The 19620-nt window shown below is 38.9% G+C and overlaps 1 protein-coding gene across 1 annotated transcript in view; it reads left to right on the top strand.

The window, feature by feature from the left end:
* Window positions 1–19620, top strand: part of LOC129696341 (protein EFR3 homolog A-like) — a 115767-nt gene that overhangs the window by 8736 nt on the left and 87411 nt on the right. Inside the window, exons 2-3 of the mRNA XM_055634160.1 lie at window positions 12373–12510; window positions 16392–16468. Of these exons, the coding sequence (XP_055490135.1) occupies window positions 12420–12510; window positions 16392–16468 (168 nt within the window). The 5' untranslated portion in view covers window positions 12373–12419. The remainder of the gene's footprint in view (window positions 1–12372; window positions 12511–16391; window positions 16469–19620) is intronic.

The following is a 19620-nucleotide window of genomic DNA, read 5'->3' as shown; positions in this document are numbered from 1 at the left end:
CTGTGGAACTATCAAATGCCATGATGAAGTCAGTTTGCATTACAACAGCAAGGGTTAAGTATTGTCAAGGTATGCTACCCTGGTCATTCCCTTTTCTTTCTTCTACTCTATGGGAAAAGATACAGCAGTTTGAAGGCTTCGAAGTACTGACTTGAGAACAGTTTTTCCTACTGCGCTTAGACTCCTGAACCAATCGCCTCTTTCATGCCCCTTCCTGGAGGTGTTGCCATTCTTAACTCTTCCTCATTCGATTATTCCATTATTATTCCTGATTTTTTTTGATTTTTTTTTAACCAATTCAGATTGCAATATTCTTCTAATTGGAGACCTCTGAACTAATTTTAATCGGTCTTTTTCTTGCAATGAATGTTGTACCCTTTATCCTCTGTGTGCACTGTGGACAGCTTGACTGGATAGCATGCAACAAAAGCTTCACAATCTACCTTCGTATATGTGACAATAATAAGCTAAACTAAAACTAAGCTATTTTGTACTTATCGTTGTATTCATCATTACTGTATGTATACCATTTACTCTAAATGATGTACCGCAAGGCTTATTGTGCTGGGTCCGCTGCTGTTTACAATATACATCAATGATTTAGATGAAGGGATTGAAAGTAACATTAGTAAATTTGCAGATAACACAAAGCTGGGTGGCAGTGTGGAGGATGCTATGATAATGCAGGGTAACTTGGACAGGTTTGGTGAGTGGACAGATGCATTTCAGATGCAGTTTAATGTGGATAAATGTGAGGTTATCCACTTTGGTAGCAAAAACAGGAAGGCAGATTATTATCTAAATTATGTCAAGTTGGGGGAAAAGGGGAAGTACAACGGGATCTGGGGGACCTTGTTCATCAGTCAATGAAATTAAGCATGCAGGTGCAGCAGGCAGTGAAGAAAGCGAATGGCATGTTAGCCTTCATAACAAGAGGAGTTGAGTATAGGAGCAAAGAGGTCCTTCTGCAATTGTATAGGGGCCTAGTGAGACATAGTGAACGGCTGGGCTTGTATACTTTGGAGTTTAGAGGGGTGAGAGGGGATCTTATTAAAACGTAGAAGATTATTAAGGATTTTGACATGCTAGAGGCAGGAAACGTGTTCCCGATGTTGGGGGAGTCCAGAACCAGGGGCCACAGTTTAAGAATAAGGGATAAGCCATTTAGAACTTAGACAAGGAAACACTTCTTCACACAGAGAGTTGTTGGTCTGTGGAATTCTCTGCCTCGGAGGGCGGTGGAGGCCAGTTCTCTGGATAGTTTCAATAGAGAGCTAGATAGGGCTCTTAAAGAAAGCGTAGTCGAGGGATATGGGGGGAAGGCAGGAACGGGGTACTGATTGGGGATGATCAGCCATGATCACATTGAATGGCGGTGCTGGCCTGAAGGGCCGAATGGCCTACTACTGCATCTATTGTCTACTCTGAGTTGCATGAGACAAGGAATATAATTGTACCCTGGTGTATAAATCTAATGTATATCCTACAATGTCGTAGGTATTCACATGTAATCCAGGTCACTTTTACTGTTGTTTTTAACATAAATAATTTAAGTGGACACGAACCTGCAGTATCTTTTATATGGTGTTGCTTCTGTTTTGGTTCCTCTTAAAATACTGCATTATAATGAAAGAAATACGTTAATTACACAATACTTCAGCTTGGAGATACAGCATGGAATTAGACCTGGATCATCGATCACCCATTCTCTGTTTGAATGTTCCATGTTATCCTACTTTCCCACTCCATACATACTAGTGGCAATTTACTGAGGCCAATTAACACACAGACCTGCACGCCTTTTGGATGTACATGGAAACCGGAGCACCTAGAGGAAACTCACGCAGTCGCAGGGAGAATGTGCAAATTCTGCACAGACAACACCAGAGGTCAGGATCGAACCCGTGTCTCTGGCACTGTGAGGCAGCAGCTCTGCCAGCTGCACCACTGTGCTGTCCAAAGCTGCAGCTTAATACATTAACTTGAATAAATAAAAACATTCCTTCTAATTCGACCAATATGCATCCTTTGTACACAATCATGCTTCAATTATTTTTTTCCCTCATTTCTCATCATAAAAAGTCCCTGTAAAATTCAAAGTGGTCAAGTTAAAGTTGTAAATATTTTGTTGCCAATGGCTAATTTTTCTCTTCAAGTTCTGATTACAAATATGAAATGACATTGCTTCAGTTTTAAACTCCAAATTAGTGATACAAAATCTTACTCTGTATTATAGTGAGCTGATGTACAGTACATTGTTTTAAAAAAAAAAGCTGTATTGACTATTATGATAGTGGAAACAACTAGTGATTTTTTTTTTTTAGATCAAATTTAAAATGCCTGTTGCTGTGTACCTTTACTAAATATAATACCTATTGCAAGTAGTGACAGCTTGGGGTTCAAGCAGAATGCTTTGTAACTGAAAATATAGCATTTGGCTATCCAGGGTCTTAAATGAAAAAAAGATTAACAATTGTCTATCTGCTATGACCTCGGGTTAACTCAAATCACTTGATGGTCAATGAAGCGTTTGGAAATGTAATCTGTGTTGCAATGTAGGAAATCTTGGTTTGCCCTCCATTGTATTACACCATCTGTTTTAGTTTTCATCTGTAATTAGGACATTGACTTCAAAGGGTACAGAGAAAGGTCACTAGATTAATTCTTAGTCTAAAATTTATGTAGTCTTGAATGGCGGAATGGGTTATGTGTCTTGAACTGTAGTTTAACATGCTAGTGGCAGTTTATTAATATTTAGCGGATAGCATAAGGGCCAAATTACATTTATATCAAACTGGTAATTTCAACTGAGTAAATTGGCAGGGCACTATCAAGTGGAAAACGGGTTAGTCACGAACAGTAAATGTTGATTTCCTATGCTACTACTTATGCAATTGCCAAAGGGATTAAAACAAACCGCAGTTGATTTTCTATCCTGATTGGCCTGGGTTTATTTTTGTTTTCCACCTTCACGAGGTAGAGTAATGCCCCTGTCCCACTTAGGAAACCTGAACGGAAACCTCTGGAGACTTGGCGCCCCACCCAAGGTTTCCGTGCGGTTCCGGAGGATTTTGTCAGTCTCCCTACCTGCTTCCACTACCTGCAACCGCCGGGAACCGCACGGAAACCTTGGGTGGGGCGCAAAGTCTCCGGAGGTTTACGTTCAGGTTTCCAAGTGGGACAGGGGCATAATAGATGTGATAGTATAATGTATAATAATAGCCTAGAGTAGCCTGAATGTTGCTGAAGGTGTTGATCACAGATTCGCATGTTCACATATTTGTAACTAGATGCCATAACCTGAGACCTGAGAAACATTTGGAGATGCTAAATGTAACAATATCAAAAATAATGGCAGTTTAAATGGATGTTGGTATTTCGGAGCACGGACTAGATGCCAAATGTTTAAAGTACCTTTGAAATCAAGAAGAGTAAGGAAGGAAAATGTAGACGCAAGGAACTGCGGGTGCTGGTTTACTAAAAAAGACGAGTGCTGGAGTAATTCAGCAGTAACATCTCTGAAGAGCATTCAGATTCAGATTCAGATTCAATTCTAATTGTCATTGTCAGTGTACAGTACAGAGACAACGAAATGCATTATAGACAATGGTGATGGAAGGAAGGAACTGCAGATGCTGGTTTAAACCAAAGATGGATACAAAATGCTGGAGTAACTCAGTGGGACAGGCAGGATCTCTGGAGAGAAAGAATGGGTGACGTTTTGGGTCAAGACCCTTGAAGAGATGTTCCCTGTCCCACTGAGTTACCCCAACATTTTGTGTCTATGGATAGGCAATTGTTCGGCTTTGAAGAAGGGTCCCATCTGTAACGTCACCTATCCATGTTCTCCAAAAATGCTGCGTGATCTGCTGACTTGCTCTAATACTGTGTGTCTTAAAATTCTTAAATTCTTAAAATAAACTATTTCAATGACTTTCCAATGCATTGCTGAAGTTGGAAGTGCAGTCTTCTCAATGGGTATTTATTCACCCATAGTAAACATTTTGTTGCATTTGAATCCCTTTAAATTATTAGTCCATTTACATTTTCAACCCAACAAAAGCACACAAAATATTGTGCTTAATTCAACATCTAATTTAAGATCAGCATTACCTTGTAGTGCCTGGGTGCAATATTGATCATTAATTAACAAATCAGTTCAAGTTTGAATTTATAATAGCAGAATTGATAAAGACCAACCATTTGATGTGTTGTATTTTGACTTTGGGAATGGCTTTCATAAGCTGTTGCACAAAAGCTTTAGTGAAAATAGTAGTGTACAGAATTAGTACATCATTATCTACCGGTACGGTTTAACGATTAGTGAAAATTTAGGGCTGAAATAAACAGATCCTTTTTTGGATTTGGAGGCTATGAATCTCCATCAGTAAATTGGATCAGTGAATCAAGATCAACACTAAATGCTGGGGTAACTCAGCGGGGCAGGCAGAATTGCTGGAGAGAAGGAATGGATGATGTTTCGGGTCAAGACACTTCTTCGAGAGTAGAATGTAACAGATGGTGAACTAATATGGAAGAATATGCAGTTATTCACTTTGCTAGTAAACAAAAACAGGTTGTGTATATAAATGTGTAGGAAGAAACTGCAGATGCTGGTTTGAACTGAAGATGGGCACAAAAAGCTGTAGTAACTCAGAAAAGGAATGGGTGACGTTCAGACCATCCGAAGAAGGATCACGGCCCAAAACGTCACCCATGCCTTCTCTCCAGAGATGCTGTTTGTCCTGCTGAGTTACTCCACTTTTTGTGTCTATCTTTGACATCTTTGTGTATATAAACGTTGAGCAATTGGAATGGTGTTTGTGATCAAATGAAATGAATCACTATCTGAAAAAGGCAGTGTTAAATAGATTATGTCAGCTAAAATTGAGTTGTTAGCGAAATTAGTAGCAATGCATGCCAAACCTTGCTCAGGTAAACAACTAGGTGTGTTGGAAGAATGCTTAGGCTGTCTTGGAAGGACCGGTAAATCATGAGACCACCTGCGGGGTCATTAAGATAACCATTTGCCTTCCCAGAGACATTTGAGACTAGCTTGGCGTCTGATACGACAAATAACTTGCGTTATTTTGGCACAAGGATAGTTAGTTTTGAAACCCGTTCTTGTATTAGTGAGACTTGTTGCTTTATTAATAATTCTCCTGTATTTGCTTTAATAAATAAAGTTGTTCATACTCTTCAATATGTTCTTCCTCCATTTGTTGATCTGAATCCTTGAAACCACTCCAGGAATGAGTGTGTTAACCAGGGCTCTCACTTAACTTTTTTACACTGTTGCCAGCCGGGCAACCCAGGCAGCTTTTTGGGTTGCCAAATGACAGTTTAGGTGGTCATTTAAGACGGCTTGCATGACGCGTGTGATAATGTGCTCAGCTGCCTGGGTTGCTCGGATACAGAGAAGGTTTACCAGACTGATTCCTGGGATGTCAGGACTTTCATATGAAGAAAGACTGGATATACTCGGCTTTTACTCGCTAGAATTAGAAGATTGAGGGGGGGTCTTATAGAAACTTACAAAATTCTTAAGGGGTTGGACAGGCTAGATGCAGGAAGATTGTTCCCGATGTTGGGGAAGTCCAGGACAAGGGGTCACAGCTTAAGGATAAAGGGGAAATCCTTTAAAAACCGAGATGAGAAGAACTTTTTTCATGCAGAGAGTGGTGAATCTCTGGAACTCTCTGCCACAGAGGGTAGTTGAGGCCAGTTCATTGGCTATATTTAAGATGGAGTTAGATGTGGCCCTTGTGGCTAAGGGGATCAGGGGGTATGGAGAGAAGGCAGGTACGGGATACTGAGTTGGATGATCAGCCATGATCATATTGAATGGCGGTGCAGGCTCGAAGGGCCGAATGGCCTACTCCTGCACCTAATTTCTATGTTTCTATGAAGTGCATAGTTACCAGTCGGAATTATGCTCAATGAAGCATTCGCATATTATTTCTGCTTCAAATAAAGTCACAAACTAAACATATTCACCAATCAAGACATGATATATACACAATGACATGAAACAAAATTATAATACAGTATATACAGTATCTCAACTCTTTTTACATGTAGCAATGAATGCAATTTCTATTAATTCTTTCCACTTCCAAACAAAAATGTGGTTGGATTATTCAGCGTATGATCAACATCGGTGAGACCAAGCTCAGGCTTGGCGATCGCTTGGCACAACACCTGCACTCAGTTTGCAATAACCAACCTGATCTCCCGGTGGCTCAGCACTTCAACTCCCTCTCCCATTCCGAATCTGACCTGTCCTGGGCCTCGTCCATGGCCAGAGTGAGGCCCACCGTAAATTGGAGGAGCAGTACCTCATATTTTGCTTGGGCAGTTTACACCCCAGCGGTATGAACATTGACTTCTCCAATTTCAGGTAGTCCCTGCTTTCTCCTCCCTTTCCCAGCTCTCCCTCAGCCCACAGTCTCCGCCTCTTCCTTTCTTCTTCCCGCCCCCCCCTACCCTCATCAGTCTGAAGAAGGGTCTCGACCCGAAACGTCGCCTATTTCCTTTGCTCCATAGATGCTGCCTCACCCGCTGAGTTTCTCCAGCATTTTTGTCTACCCATTCACACAAGTTCTGTTATCCCACTTTCCTCACCCACTCCCTACACATTAGGGGCAATTTTACAGAGACAAGTTAACCTACAAAGCCAATGTATCTTTGGGATGCAGTAGGAAACCCACACGCTTGCAGGGAGAATGTGAAAATTCAACACAGACAGTGCCCGAGGACAGGATTGAACACAGATCTCTGGCATGTGAGGCAGCGAGTCCACCAGCTGTGCCACTATGTTTTGTTTTCCAACACACAAAAAATTATACGTTGATAACTTTGGTTACTAAAAAAAAGTAACTATCCAGTTTCAGTCATAAATCTCTAAGTGATGCTATGTACCCCTTTACAGCTATTGTATGTTTTAATTCAGTTCAAGACTATGGGGCAGTACATTGGACATAAAGTTGCTGCCTGAAAGTGCCAGAGACCCGGAATTGATCCTGAATTTGGGTGCTGTCTGTATGGAGTTTGCTCCTTTTCCCTTTGATCGCATGGGTTTTCTCTGGGTGCTGTTGTTTCCTTCCACATTCCAAAGGTGTGCAGGAACCTTTTTCAGACCCAACCCAAAACGTAATATTTTCCTTTTGGCCAGAGAATCTGTCTGACCTGCTGAGTTACTCCAGCTTTTTGTGTCTATCTTCAGTTTAAACTAGCATCTGCAGTTCCTTCCGACACACACGATACTATATGATAGAACTTTATTAATCCCAGGAGGGAAATTGTATATATTATTTGTATACATGCGCACGCGCACACGCACACACACACACACACACACAACATTGTTTACAGAGTACTATGTTCACATAGTCTGTTGTGCTGCTGGATGTAAGGATTCCATTGTTCTAACTGGGATGTGAGAATAAAACACTCAGGACCCACCCTGGACACAACCTGTTCCACCTGCTGCCCTCTGGAAGACAGTACAGGTCTTTCAAAACTCGCACAAACCGACTCGGAGACAGCTTCTACCCCATAGCCATACGTGAACTTAATAATGCAAAATAAGAAATAACATTCGCATTCAACTGAATGGCTCTACCTCAGCTGCTATTGTAATTTATCTGTAATTTTTAATTTTTTTTATTATATGTATGTATTTTTACCTTATCTTGTATATTTAAACTGCTCTTGTGAATCGCACCGTGGGATTGACTTTTAAATTTCGTTGTACCATGTGCAATGACAATAAAGAGATTCATTCATCCATTCCTTCATTCATGTCGCTAATGTGTGGTATAGAACTAGTGTACGGGTGATCGACGGTTGGCATGGACTCGGTGGGCCGAAGGGCCTGTTTCCACGTTGTATCTTTAAATTAAACTAAAAACACTAAAACCCGAAGAAATCTAAAGGAGGGTCTCTCCCCGAAACGTCACCCAATTTTTTTTCTACCCAGAGATGCTTGCTGGTCCATGGAGTTCCCCCGCACATTTAAAGCATGGAATAGTCTTCACCCTACCATGGTTACCCAAACCAGACGCAAGTAAATTTAAGGTAGCTCTTTTTTCCCAATAACTCTTTTTTACTTAAGTCAAAATCTTAAAAGAGAGTTTTATTGTCATGTGTCCCAGATAGGACATTTAAATTCTTGCTTGCTGCAGCACAACAGAATATGTAAACATAATACAGTACAGGAGATAAAAGTTCAATGTGTCTATATACCATAGACCATATATACACACAATAAATAAATAAATAAATAAATAGATAAAGCACAATAGGCTGTTATTTTTCAGAGTTTTGAGTTTGGTAGGGGACGGTCCACTCCAGTTTAAATTCCATTTGGATTATTTTCATAGGACCAGGAAACCAAGAAGAAAGAGTCACTCCAGGGAGTGATTCTGCGTTGGTTTTCAGTGGTCGCGGCGAGGCGGCGATCGGACAGCAATGACGGGCAGATCTCCCACAATGCAAAGTGAAGGAGAAAGTGCCCGCCGCCAACCAGTTGCCGTGGCAGTGCGCACGTGCAGGGTGGAAAATGCGCACAACCACGGCCGATGATGTGCTGGCCGTGGTTGTGCGCATGTGCAAGGCGGCCAGCCATGCCGGCGGATGAAGAGTGGGCAGAGAGCAGAGAACCGGCGGCCCGGATACGATTACGGATGGTGTGACAGAGAGAGATGGACAGGGAGCCCACTCAGAGTTGAACGCTAGATGTCCCGGGTGCTTACTAAGCTGGGCAAACTGGCACTGCTTTAAGGTTGCCCGACGGGACTTCTGGTCGCCATTGGCACCCGAGCAACCGTTAATTTCGAGCACTGTTAACTTATGATGAGCGTTTGATGGCACTGGGCCTGTACTTGCTGGAGTTTAGAAGGGGGACCTCATTGAAACGTACCGAATAGTCAAAGGCTTGGATAGAGTGGATGTGGAGAGGATGTTTCCACTAGTGGGAGAGTCTAGGACTAGAGGTCATCGCTGTAGAATTAAAGGACGTTCCTTTAGAAAGGAGACGAGAGGTGGCGAATCTGTGGAATTCTTTGCCACAGAAGGCTGTGGATGCCAAGACAATAGATATTCTTAAGGCAGAGATAGATAGATTTTTTGATTATCGGGGTTATGGGGAGAAGGCAGGATAATGGGGTTAGGAGGGAGATCAGGCATGATTGAATGGTGGGGTAGACCTGATGGGCCGAATGGCCTAATTCTGCTCCTATTACTTATGACCTTATGAACTTGTTTTATATTTTATTACACACCCTAATATGTAGGTACAGCAACCAATCAGAAAGCGAACAGTATTACAAGAAGGTTTGAGTATAATGGAGTATAATGGAGATAGCTGACTGCAATTGTACATGGAATTGTATGTGGCAATTGTACATGGAATTGTATGTGGAATATTATATACTTGGCAAAGATATACATGATTAAGTACAAAGATATACATGATTAAGTACAGTGAATGTTCATTAGATCAATTCCTCAGGTATCAGTGTTAACCTATAAATGATGATTTTTATAGCGTTTGGGGCTATATCCTCGAGAGATAGTCCAATTGAAATTTACAGAATTTTTACAGGCCATGAGATGTGAATTTCATGGTTCCCTTGGGTATCTGAAAATAGTCGTAACTGTTTCAAAACAGTTTGGTCATTCAGAACAAAGGTGAGAACAATTGCTTCATCCAGAAGGTAGTGAATATTTGTACTGATGATAAATGTCTGGAAAGTGCAATAATGAAAGTGAGGAAAAACTCTGAGAGGATATGTTTTGGAATATATGGAAAATAATTAATCAGTTTGGCTTTGGTCTTTGTTGAATATTGGCTGCAAAATAAAGTGAATTTCCCAGTAGAATATTATTTTTTATAAAACCACAATTGATCTCAATTCTAATAATCCAAATAATAAAGAACCAAAATATCATGTACCCTGAAAATCTGATATACAAACAGAAAATATTGAAAATATACAGCAAATCAGGCAGCATTGGTGGTGAGTGAAACGGTTCACTTTTCCACTGATTTCATTAGACATGAACAAATAATCTTAGACTTGTATAATATGATAAAACGACTGGTATTCAATACAAATACCCTGGTATTTACGTATTAAAAGATTGGAGGTAGCGGGGGAAAAAAAATCTTAAATCGAATTGAAAGAGGACATGGCTTAGGAGGCAAAATATATTTGAAGACATTGATACTATGAATTTCAAATTACTTAAGTGAATTAACAAAATGGTGCAAAAGGGGAAATGAGCATTCAACATTTATCCTTTGCGCAGCAGCGCCAAAATTATAATTCTCTGCTTATACTGTATTATGTAAGTGAATTAAATTGAAAAATAATTTTGTTGTATTTGGCAGTGTTGAAGTACTGGGACACCAAGATATAGTGCAGGTGGTTAAATGTACAGAGTTTGAATTATTTTGAGAGAAAATGATATTATGGTAAGAATTGAAATTGGGAGGCATAAATTGTGAAGATAATGAGAGTTGATATGCTGACTATTGAGCCAAAACAATGTAATAAAGATGACATCATGAATCCGTACGTATTATTTTTGGATTAGATGTATGGCAGTGTTTTATATGGAGCCACACTAAACTGCAAATGCTGGTGCCTTGAGCAAAGCACGAAGTGCTTGAGGAACCAATTGGGTCAGGCAACATCTGTGGAGGAAATGCATGGTTAACATTTCACCTTGGAACCCTTCAGACTGAAGTTTGGACAGGATTTTAGACAAGTTGGAATTTTAAGACTAAAATTGGGTTTTGAACTTGTAAGAGCAGTCCTTGTCCTCCTCCAATGTCAGAGTGAGGTCCAACGCAAATCGGAGGGACAGCATTTCATATTTCACTTGGGCAACTTACACCCCTGCGGTATGAACATTGACCTCTAAATTCAAGTAACCACTTGAATTTAGAAATGAAAATAATTAATATATAGATTTTGCAACATGCTTCTCGTTAACTTTTTCCTGTGCTGTACTGTTCTATGTTCTATGTATTAAAGGAGATGTTTTCAAACTAATCGTATAAATTGTCCTTGGTACTGACATTAATTTGTCTTCTCTTGCCCAAGATGATTATAATTCCGCAATGTGGGTGAACAAATACTGCCCCTAATAGTACTTTTAATATTAATGCTATTAAATATCAGCAAGAGCCCAATTCCTGTATTTTATAAATTAATACATTTTATTATTTTGTAAATGCTTGCTTATTCTGAGGCTAAGTTTGTTTCATTAAATGAACTATTTCACCTATTAAATCTTGTCTGATCACTTGAGAATTGTGCAAATGAGTTTCCATGATGTTGTCATAATCTATGTTAACATTTCTTCAGGAAAATGCATTTACTTTTTAACAAAGTAGGTGCCAGTAAATGATTTGGTTTCTTTCTGCATGCTACAGACCTATTGGAATGATTGATTCACAATAGTTTTAGTTATCTACACATCTGATCTATTGAACTACATTTGCTCTTGATGTCAAAGTTGCTCTCTATTATATTGGCATACATTAAGCATTTATCTTTCTTCACTGAAAATAAACATTTTGAAGAATTCCTAACCTCTAATCATGTTGATTGGTTATGCAGTGATTTATGAACTTTATGATACATCTATGAAACTCTATTAACTAATTCTTGGCATGCTTTTTAAGATCTTGTTTTTTGTCTTATGTGCATAAATGTTATATTTCATGTATTTCCTCTGTTGATTTTAAATGCACAATATTAATGTAAAAACCCCATGGTAAATTGCTTATCTTTAGTGGACACATTTTATTATTCCCTACAATTCATCATGCAGGCTTTCCAATCTATTCCAGTTAATCTTTAATTATACCAGAGGAGTATGTTGCCTTTTTTTTTAAATCTATAGAGATCATGAAATGGTGAATAGTTTATGGTTGTTCAGGAAATACAAACATTGCTGGCATTTAATTTCCTAGGTGGCTGAGATTACAAGATTTGTTTAATTAGTCCATTCAAATTCTGTTAAATTTTAAAACAAAATTTCACCATTTGATGAATATATATATATACATAAAATACAATTAAATCAGAAACTTTTTGTTCATTTTGAAATTTCGATTGATGTCATACTGGACTAAATGATTTGTATTATTCTGGTGCTGAGAGCTCTTCTAATGTAAAAGCTAATCACTATAACTTTTTAAAATCTCGTATTCCCAGTCTTGACATTCTGTTTGTATAGCTGTTGACCATCCTTGATTTTAATTAGTAGCTAGTTTATTTGATATCAATTCGTCTAGTGTTACTGTAAATGGAATCCAAAGATCATCTGTCTGATTATGGGTATACAATTCTGTAGGTGCAGTGAAATCTAAGTCTTAAGTCTGAAGCTGCAGAGTGCACAGGATGCGAAGGTATATTCAGGTACCAAGAGCTGAACCAGAACAAGTCTACAGGTTTAACACTGGGTGGGAACCAAGACCCTTGCTGTCCTGTGGTAAGTTAGAATAAAGTATATTATCTGTTTTATTGTTTGTCTGGAAGAATGTAATGTATTTTCTTGGGTACAAATTTATTGGCCTCCCTTTTCAATGATCAATAACTTCTAGATCAGTTTACAACATTTTATAGACTTTCTTATCATGTAGGAAAGAAAGATTCGGTGTACTATAGACGGCAGTGTGTTGCTCTCCAAGTTCAGAAACTCCAGAGAAACTACAAAAGTTATTTTGTTCCTCAAAAGTTTACTGATGTATTACCAAATGTTTAGAGAGTCTAATGCGGATCTAGATAACTTTTAATAGATGCCATATTTTGTATTCTAAAACAGATAGTTTTTTATTTAATGTTTACATAATACAGTGCCCTTCATAATGTTTGGGGAAAAAGACCCATCATTTATTTATTTGCCTCTGTACTCCACAATTTGAGATTTGTAATAGAAAGAAAATCACATGTGGTTAAAGTGCACATTGTCAGATTTTAATAAAAGGCCATTTTTATAAATTTGGCTTCACCATGTAGAAATTACAGCAGTGTTTATACATAGTGCCTGTCCCCCCCCCCCCCCCCCCCCCCCCCCCCCCCCCCCCCCCCCCCCCCCCCCCCCCCCCCCCCCCCCCCATAATTTCTGGGCACCATAATGTTTGTGACACAGCAATGTCATGTAAATTATAGTAGCCATGTTTAGTATTTTGTTGCATATCCTTTGCATGCAATGACTGCTTGAAGTTTGCGATTCATGGACATCAGCAGTTGCTGGATGTCTTCTATGGTGATTCTCTGCCAGATACTGTATTGTATCTTTAGCTTATGCTTGTTTTGGGGGCTAATCTCCCTCAGTTTTCTCTTCAGCATATAAAAGGCATGCTCAATTGGGTTCAGATTGTGTGATTGACTTGGCCACTCAAGAATTGACCATTTTTTAGCTTTGAAAAGCTCATTTGTTGCTTTAGCAGTATGCTTTGAATCATTGTCTTGTTTTGAGGCATTTGTTTGAACTTGAGCAGATAGAATGTGTCTATACACTTCAGAATTCATAAAGCTACAACCATCAGCAGTTGTATCATCAATGAAGATAAGTGAGCCAGTGCCTTCAGCAGCCATACACGCCCAGGCCATAACATCCCCACCCACCACCATTGAACAATTCCTTCTCTCCTCCATGCTTCACTAGGTTAACATAATCTATTGCACCTTTTCTATTAACATTTGTAATCAGTACTCTGTTATTTCAGTTTGAAATATTTTTGCTCAATTTTGTAAGTACATCTCTTCCCTTTTCCATTTTTCCAACTTGGTATTGGTATTTTTTCATCCTCTTTTGTCTATGCATTAGTAGCATGAGTAGATTTTTTAAAATCTTTGGCTTCAGTTTTATTCTTAATTTTGTTTATCTGTGGCATGTCCTTCCTCGTTGGTTTGCTCATCATTTTTAGTCCAATATTTTTTTTGTTGGATGCAATTGGTCATTACTGAATGTTTATACTACGTATTCAGTAATTGCATTTGTAATTGTAATTCATTTATTCGCAAAGTATGTAAACATACAAGGAATTTGATTTGCTAACAGTCATACAAAAAAGCAACAAGATACATAATCACATAAAAATTAACCATAGAGGTCTGTTAGTAATATTTTGTTTTTAACTATTTCAATTCTTACGGGTAGCTATTGTACTTAATTACCAGTGACTGCTGTTATTTAAATATGTGCTATGTCTGTTATTCTTGAAATTTTGTTAATTAATATATACGAAACATATGTTGAATACATTTTGTACTAACCCAAGAGTGCAATGTGTCATTTACCACAGTTCATATTATTTTGGAGATGTTCTTTTGCATTCAGTTTTATTTCTAGATAAACCAGTGCATCAGTTTACCTCCAAATATAAATCTATTTACAATTGTTTGGGTGCTCTATTACTCCAGTTATATTAAACTGATTTTTATGTTAAAATTATCTGAACGTTATCAAGACAACATTTGTTTCCTCCCATTTTTAAATGGTGCTCAGTCAGTTGGAACATTTGATTTTCAGCTAGATCAGGTTTTTTGTGTGCTGCTGATTGGATCTCTCAATGCAGAAAAAGTGTTCTTGGCAGTATTTCTCTCTATTCTCCATTATCTTTCCATCCGGTGTCATGTTGTGATGAATTTAGGACCAGGAGATGAAAGGAATTGTGTCAAAGACGCTGCGATACATGAGAATTGTGAAAGTTGATATTCTACCTCTCATTGTCCCTCCCATTTTACTACAATATTTGAACATCTTCACTGTAAAAGTGGGGGAACCAGGATACGAATATAAATGGAAATGTTCTTTCAGATCATGAATGATCTTAACTCCATTCGCTGCATTTTTTTTTTCGCTTTTCCTCAAAACCTTTAATTCGCTGATGATCTGATAATTTAACTCCAAAGCAAGTATGAAAACGAGCACTAAAACAGTACTAGTCTCACCAAAGAGCTGCTCAGATGTAGCAAAGCTTACTAATTTGTGTAATCAATTCCTCTTACAATAATGACATACTCCATTTGTCTTCCTAATTCTTTATTGAACCTACATGCCAATTCCACAAATTTCTGTTTTGTGATTCTCTTAGAATATATCCATTAATTATGTTGCAATTAGATGAATCGCAAAGCACACGATTCGACTCCAGAGCTTTTCAATTTTTCATTGCGCACTTATCCTTTTTTATATGAAATGTTAAGCTTGAGACTGACATTATCTTTAGTGCAACTGAATTCAATGTCAATATCGAACCAGAATTTCATCTAAGACCACCCTTGCTCTGGCAACGACAAAACTATGATTTCATGTCAATGTGCAGTTGAAACTTGAGTTCCTCAACAATGTTTTGGACTTTGCCAATTGGCATCTTTGTTTCTCACCGACTTAGCTTGTAGCTTTTTATGTGAAAAGTGCATAATGCTGACCTTTAAATTCAACATATTTTACTGATGTGTGCTTCTTACAATCATCCGTATTCTTTTTCAAGGTAATATTTAAGGTTTTTACTGAAATATTTTATGTTAAGACATGAAAATAATAAGTTATATTTTCCCTCCAATTTTCTGCTCTGCTAATTATAAGCATCTGCATATAAAGTATAATTATATTACTTTTTATGATGTCAGGATCACCTCTTGTCTACCTTCCCATAATCCATATCCCTCCATTCCCTGCATATCCATATGCTAATCCAAAACTTAAATGCCGCTATCATTTCTGCCTCCACCACCACCGCTCACAGCGTGTTCCAGGCACTCACCACCCACTGTGTAGTAAAAATAATTGTCCTACACCTCTAAATTTGCTCCTCCCACCTTAAAGCCATGCCATCAAGTATTTGATCTTTCCGTCCCTGAAAAAAGATTCTGACTGTCTGCCCTACATATGCCTCATAATTTGAGATACTTCTATCAGGTGACTCTGGTTTTCTCTTGAATGCCAGAGATTGCATTCAAGTCTGTCCATCCTCTCCCTGTAGCCAATACTCCATAATCCAGGCATCATTTTGGTAAACCTCCTCTGTACCTTTTCCAAAACCACATTGCCTTGTAATCAGGTGACCACAACTGCACGCAGTACTAAAAATGCAGCCTAACCAAAGACCTATAAAGCTGCAGTGTGACTTGTTATAGCTCTAGCTTGTGAATTGTTCATAATAGTTCCCTGTCAGCCCACATGCAAATCAATGCAAGTCTGCTTTGATTGCTTCCTCTAGCTAATTCCTATCCTATTCTTTCTTCTATCTTTGCTGCTTGAATTTTGTCCATGTTTTTTCATCACTGGTATTGCAGCTCTGCTGCTATTAGTGATCCTTCTCCTACTAGTTGGTTTAAAGCCTGATTTTTGTATGTCTGCAGGAGTATGTGGCTGCTGTGGTGCACTGCGCCCGAGATACAAACGCCTAGTGGATAACATTTTCCCAGAAGATCCAAAAGTAAGTGACAATTTTTAGTTGGTGATTTTTTTATTTTTTTTTTAAACCAAAAATGTTTTAGTGGAGCTTTAACTGCCAAATTATGCCAAACATAAATACTGCCATTGACCAAATTAACCAAACCATGCCCAACTAGAAATAATTGGTTAATTAGTATTCTAAAAAAAAAATGTTGGCATGTCATTAATTATTTTAACAGTAATTCAGCAGCTCAACATGATTTAACCAGAGCACAGTAGATTATTGCCTATTCATTGGTTTCATGGTACTTCAGAGTGAAACATTAATCAAGGTGTTATCAATTATGTGGGATTTATGTGGTTGGAGTGAACTTTGCCATAATTTGTAAGAATATTCATGCAAGGTGATTGAGACCAGTGCAATAGATTAAAACACAAATAATACTGCCCATCTATTGCTTCTGGGTGACTGGATCATTAGATGCAAGTTGAAAGCTGTTACCTGCAGAAATCTTGTTTATTACTTTAATTAACTAGTTACGTCAATTCTGGTTAGTTATTATAATACAAAAAATAATACTGCCCATCTATTGCTTCTGGGTGACTGGATCATTAGGGAGGATTACTAACAATATTAATGCACATTCGCAGGAGTAAAAAAGTTGTTTAAAAATAAATCAAAACACAAATCCATCAAAAAAAGTGAATAATAATTGGGCCATTCAGTTAATGGATTTGCTCGCCATGATTCAAGATTTTAAGGGAGACTTTGCAAATATATTTTTAGATGTTCAGTTTCACTGGGATTAATGAAAAGTTGCACCAGACTTAAATTTCTGTAACTCTCATAAAAGCATTAATTGCTTCAAAAACTACGTTAGTTACACGTTGCGTTGTAAGAGGTAGAATGCAAGGTTTGCTTTTCATTTTCGGGACATCCAATTCAAGTTGTTCCAATAAATGTGTTACGTTTGATTATCAGCATATATTAAATAACTTGTTGTATTATTCTGATGGAGGATCTTAGATAAGAAATATTAGATAAGAAAGCAAACTCAATGCTAGCATTTATTTCAAGAGGGATATACAAAACAGGGATGTAATCCTGAGGCTCTAAGATGCTGGTAAGGCTGCATTTGGAATATTGTGAGCAATTTTGGGCACCGAAGGCTGTGGCAGCCAAGTCATTGGATATTTTTAAGGCAGAGATAGATACATTTGTCATTAGTACAGGTGTCAGAAGTTATGGGGAGAAGGCAGGAGAATGGGGTTAGGAGGGAGAGATAGATCAGCCATGATTGAACGGCAGAGTAAACTTGATGGGCCGAATGGCCCAATTCTACTATCACATGACATGACCTTATTAATTTTTCTTTATCTCTGCAGAATAATAGTGTCTAACCATCTGAGTATTTATAATACAACTTTTTAATACAGATTTCCAGCACGTGTAATTTTTCTTTATTTTTCACAGACTATATACACATTTCACTTAAAACTACTCTGCATTAGAATTATTTTTGAGTTGGAAAACTTTAATACCAACACAGTCAATTGCAGGCTAAATACAAGTCTTTTGTGTATTAACCAGTATCTGCAGTTCTTTGTTTTTACTTGAGAGTCTTTCCATCTTGGCAGATAGGCCAAGTACAATTTTTTTTAATTGTCTGGAAGAATTATTTGGCTTGGATGAATATTTACAATCATATTGATTATATTTTGCGGTGAACACATGACGGTTAAGATGAGGCAGTGTGATGCTTGCAGCATGTGGGAGGCCAGGGACATGGATGGAGCCTCTGGCTGCTACAACTGTGGCAAGTGTGTCCAGGTTCAGCTCCTGAAGGACCGTGTTGGGGCACTGGAGAAGCAGCTGGATGACCTCGGGGTCATCTGGGAAAATGAGAGTTTCCTGGACAGGACCTACAGTGAGGTTGTCACGCCAAGGATACGGCAAGAACGAAGGTGTGTGACTGAGAGAAAGGATGGTAACCGTGGAGTGCAGGAGACCCAGGTGGCTGTGCCTAATGAAAACAGGAACGCCCTCTTGGGAGCTGTCGGGGGAGACAACGCTTCCAGTCCGAGCAGTGGACACGCGATGGCTCCAATCCCAGAGATGGGACCAGACCGGCAAGACCGACGCGGGCAGAGCCACAGTGGTGGGTGACTCCATTGTCCGTGGAGCATACTGGAGATTCTGTGGCGGCAGGCGAGGTGCGAGGATGGTCTGTTGCCTCCCTGGCGCCAGGGTTCTCCTCCATGATGGATTTTTAGAGCAGCTTGTATTGGAGCCTACCATGGAGAAGGCAATTCTGGATTTAGTGTTATGTAATAAACTGGATTTGATTTTAAGGAACTTGAGGTTAAGGAGCCATTAGGAGGTAGTGACCATAATAGGGTCAAGTTTAATCTACAATTGGAGAGGGAGAAGGGTAAATCGGAGGTGTCAGTATTACAGTTGAATAAAGGGGACTATGGAGTCATGAGGGAGGAGCTGGCCAAAGTTGATTGGAAAGATACCCTAGCAGGGACGACAGTGGAACAACAATGGCAGGTATTTCTGGGAATAATACCGAAGATGCAGGATCAGTTAATTCTAAAGAGGAAGAACGATTCCATGGGGAGTAAGGAGCGATCGTGGTTAACAAGGGACGTCAGGGACAGTATAAAAATAAATGAGAAGTACAACGTGGCAAAGATGAGCGGGAAGCAAAAGGATTGGGTAATGTTTAAAGAGCAACAGAAGATAACTAAAAAGGCAATACGGGGAGAAAAGATGAGGTACGAAGGTAAGCTAGCCAAGAATATAAAGGAGGATAGTAAAAGTTTCGTTAGGTATGTGAAGAGGAAAACATTAGTTAAGGCCAAAGTTGGACCCTTGAAGACTGAAAAAGGTGAAATTGTTATGGGGAAGAAGGAAATGGCAGATGAGTTGAACAGGTACTTTGGATCCGTCTTCACTAAGCAAGACACAAAGAATCTTCCTGATGTACTAGTGGCCAGAGGATCTGGAGTGACGGAGGAACTGAAGGAAATCCACATTAGGCAGGAAATGGTGTTGGTTAGATTGATGGGACTGAAGGCTGATAAATTCCCAGGCAGGGCCTGATGGTCTTCATCCCAGGGTACTTAAGGATATGGCTCTAGAAATTGTGTACGCATTGGTGTTGATTTTCCAATGTTCTATAGATT

This window comes from Leucoraja erinacea, chromosome 4 (assembly GCF_028641065.1).
Source record: "Leucoraja erinacea ecotype New England chromosome 4, Leri_hhj_1, whole genome shotgun sequence".
Taxonomy (NCBI): Eukaryota; Metazoa; Chordata; class Chondrichthyes; order Rajiformes; family Rajidae; genus Leucoraja; species Leucoraja erinaceus.
The sequence above is the reverse complement of the archived record's forward strand: the minus strand, read 5'-3'. Positions and strand labels throughout refer to the sequence as shown.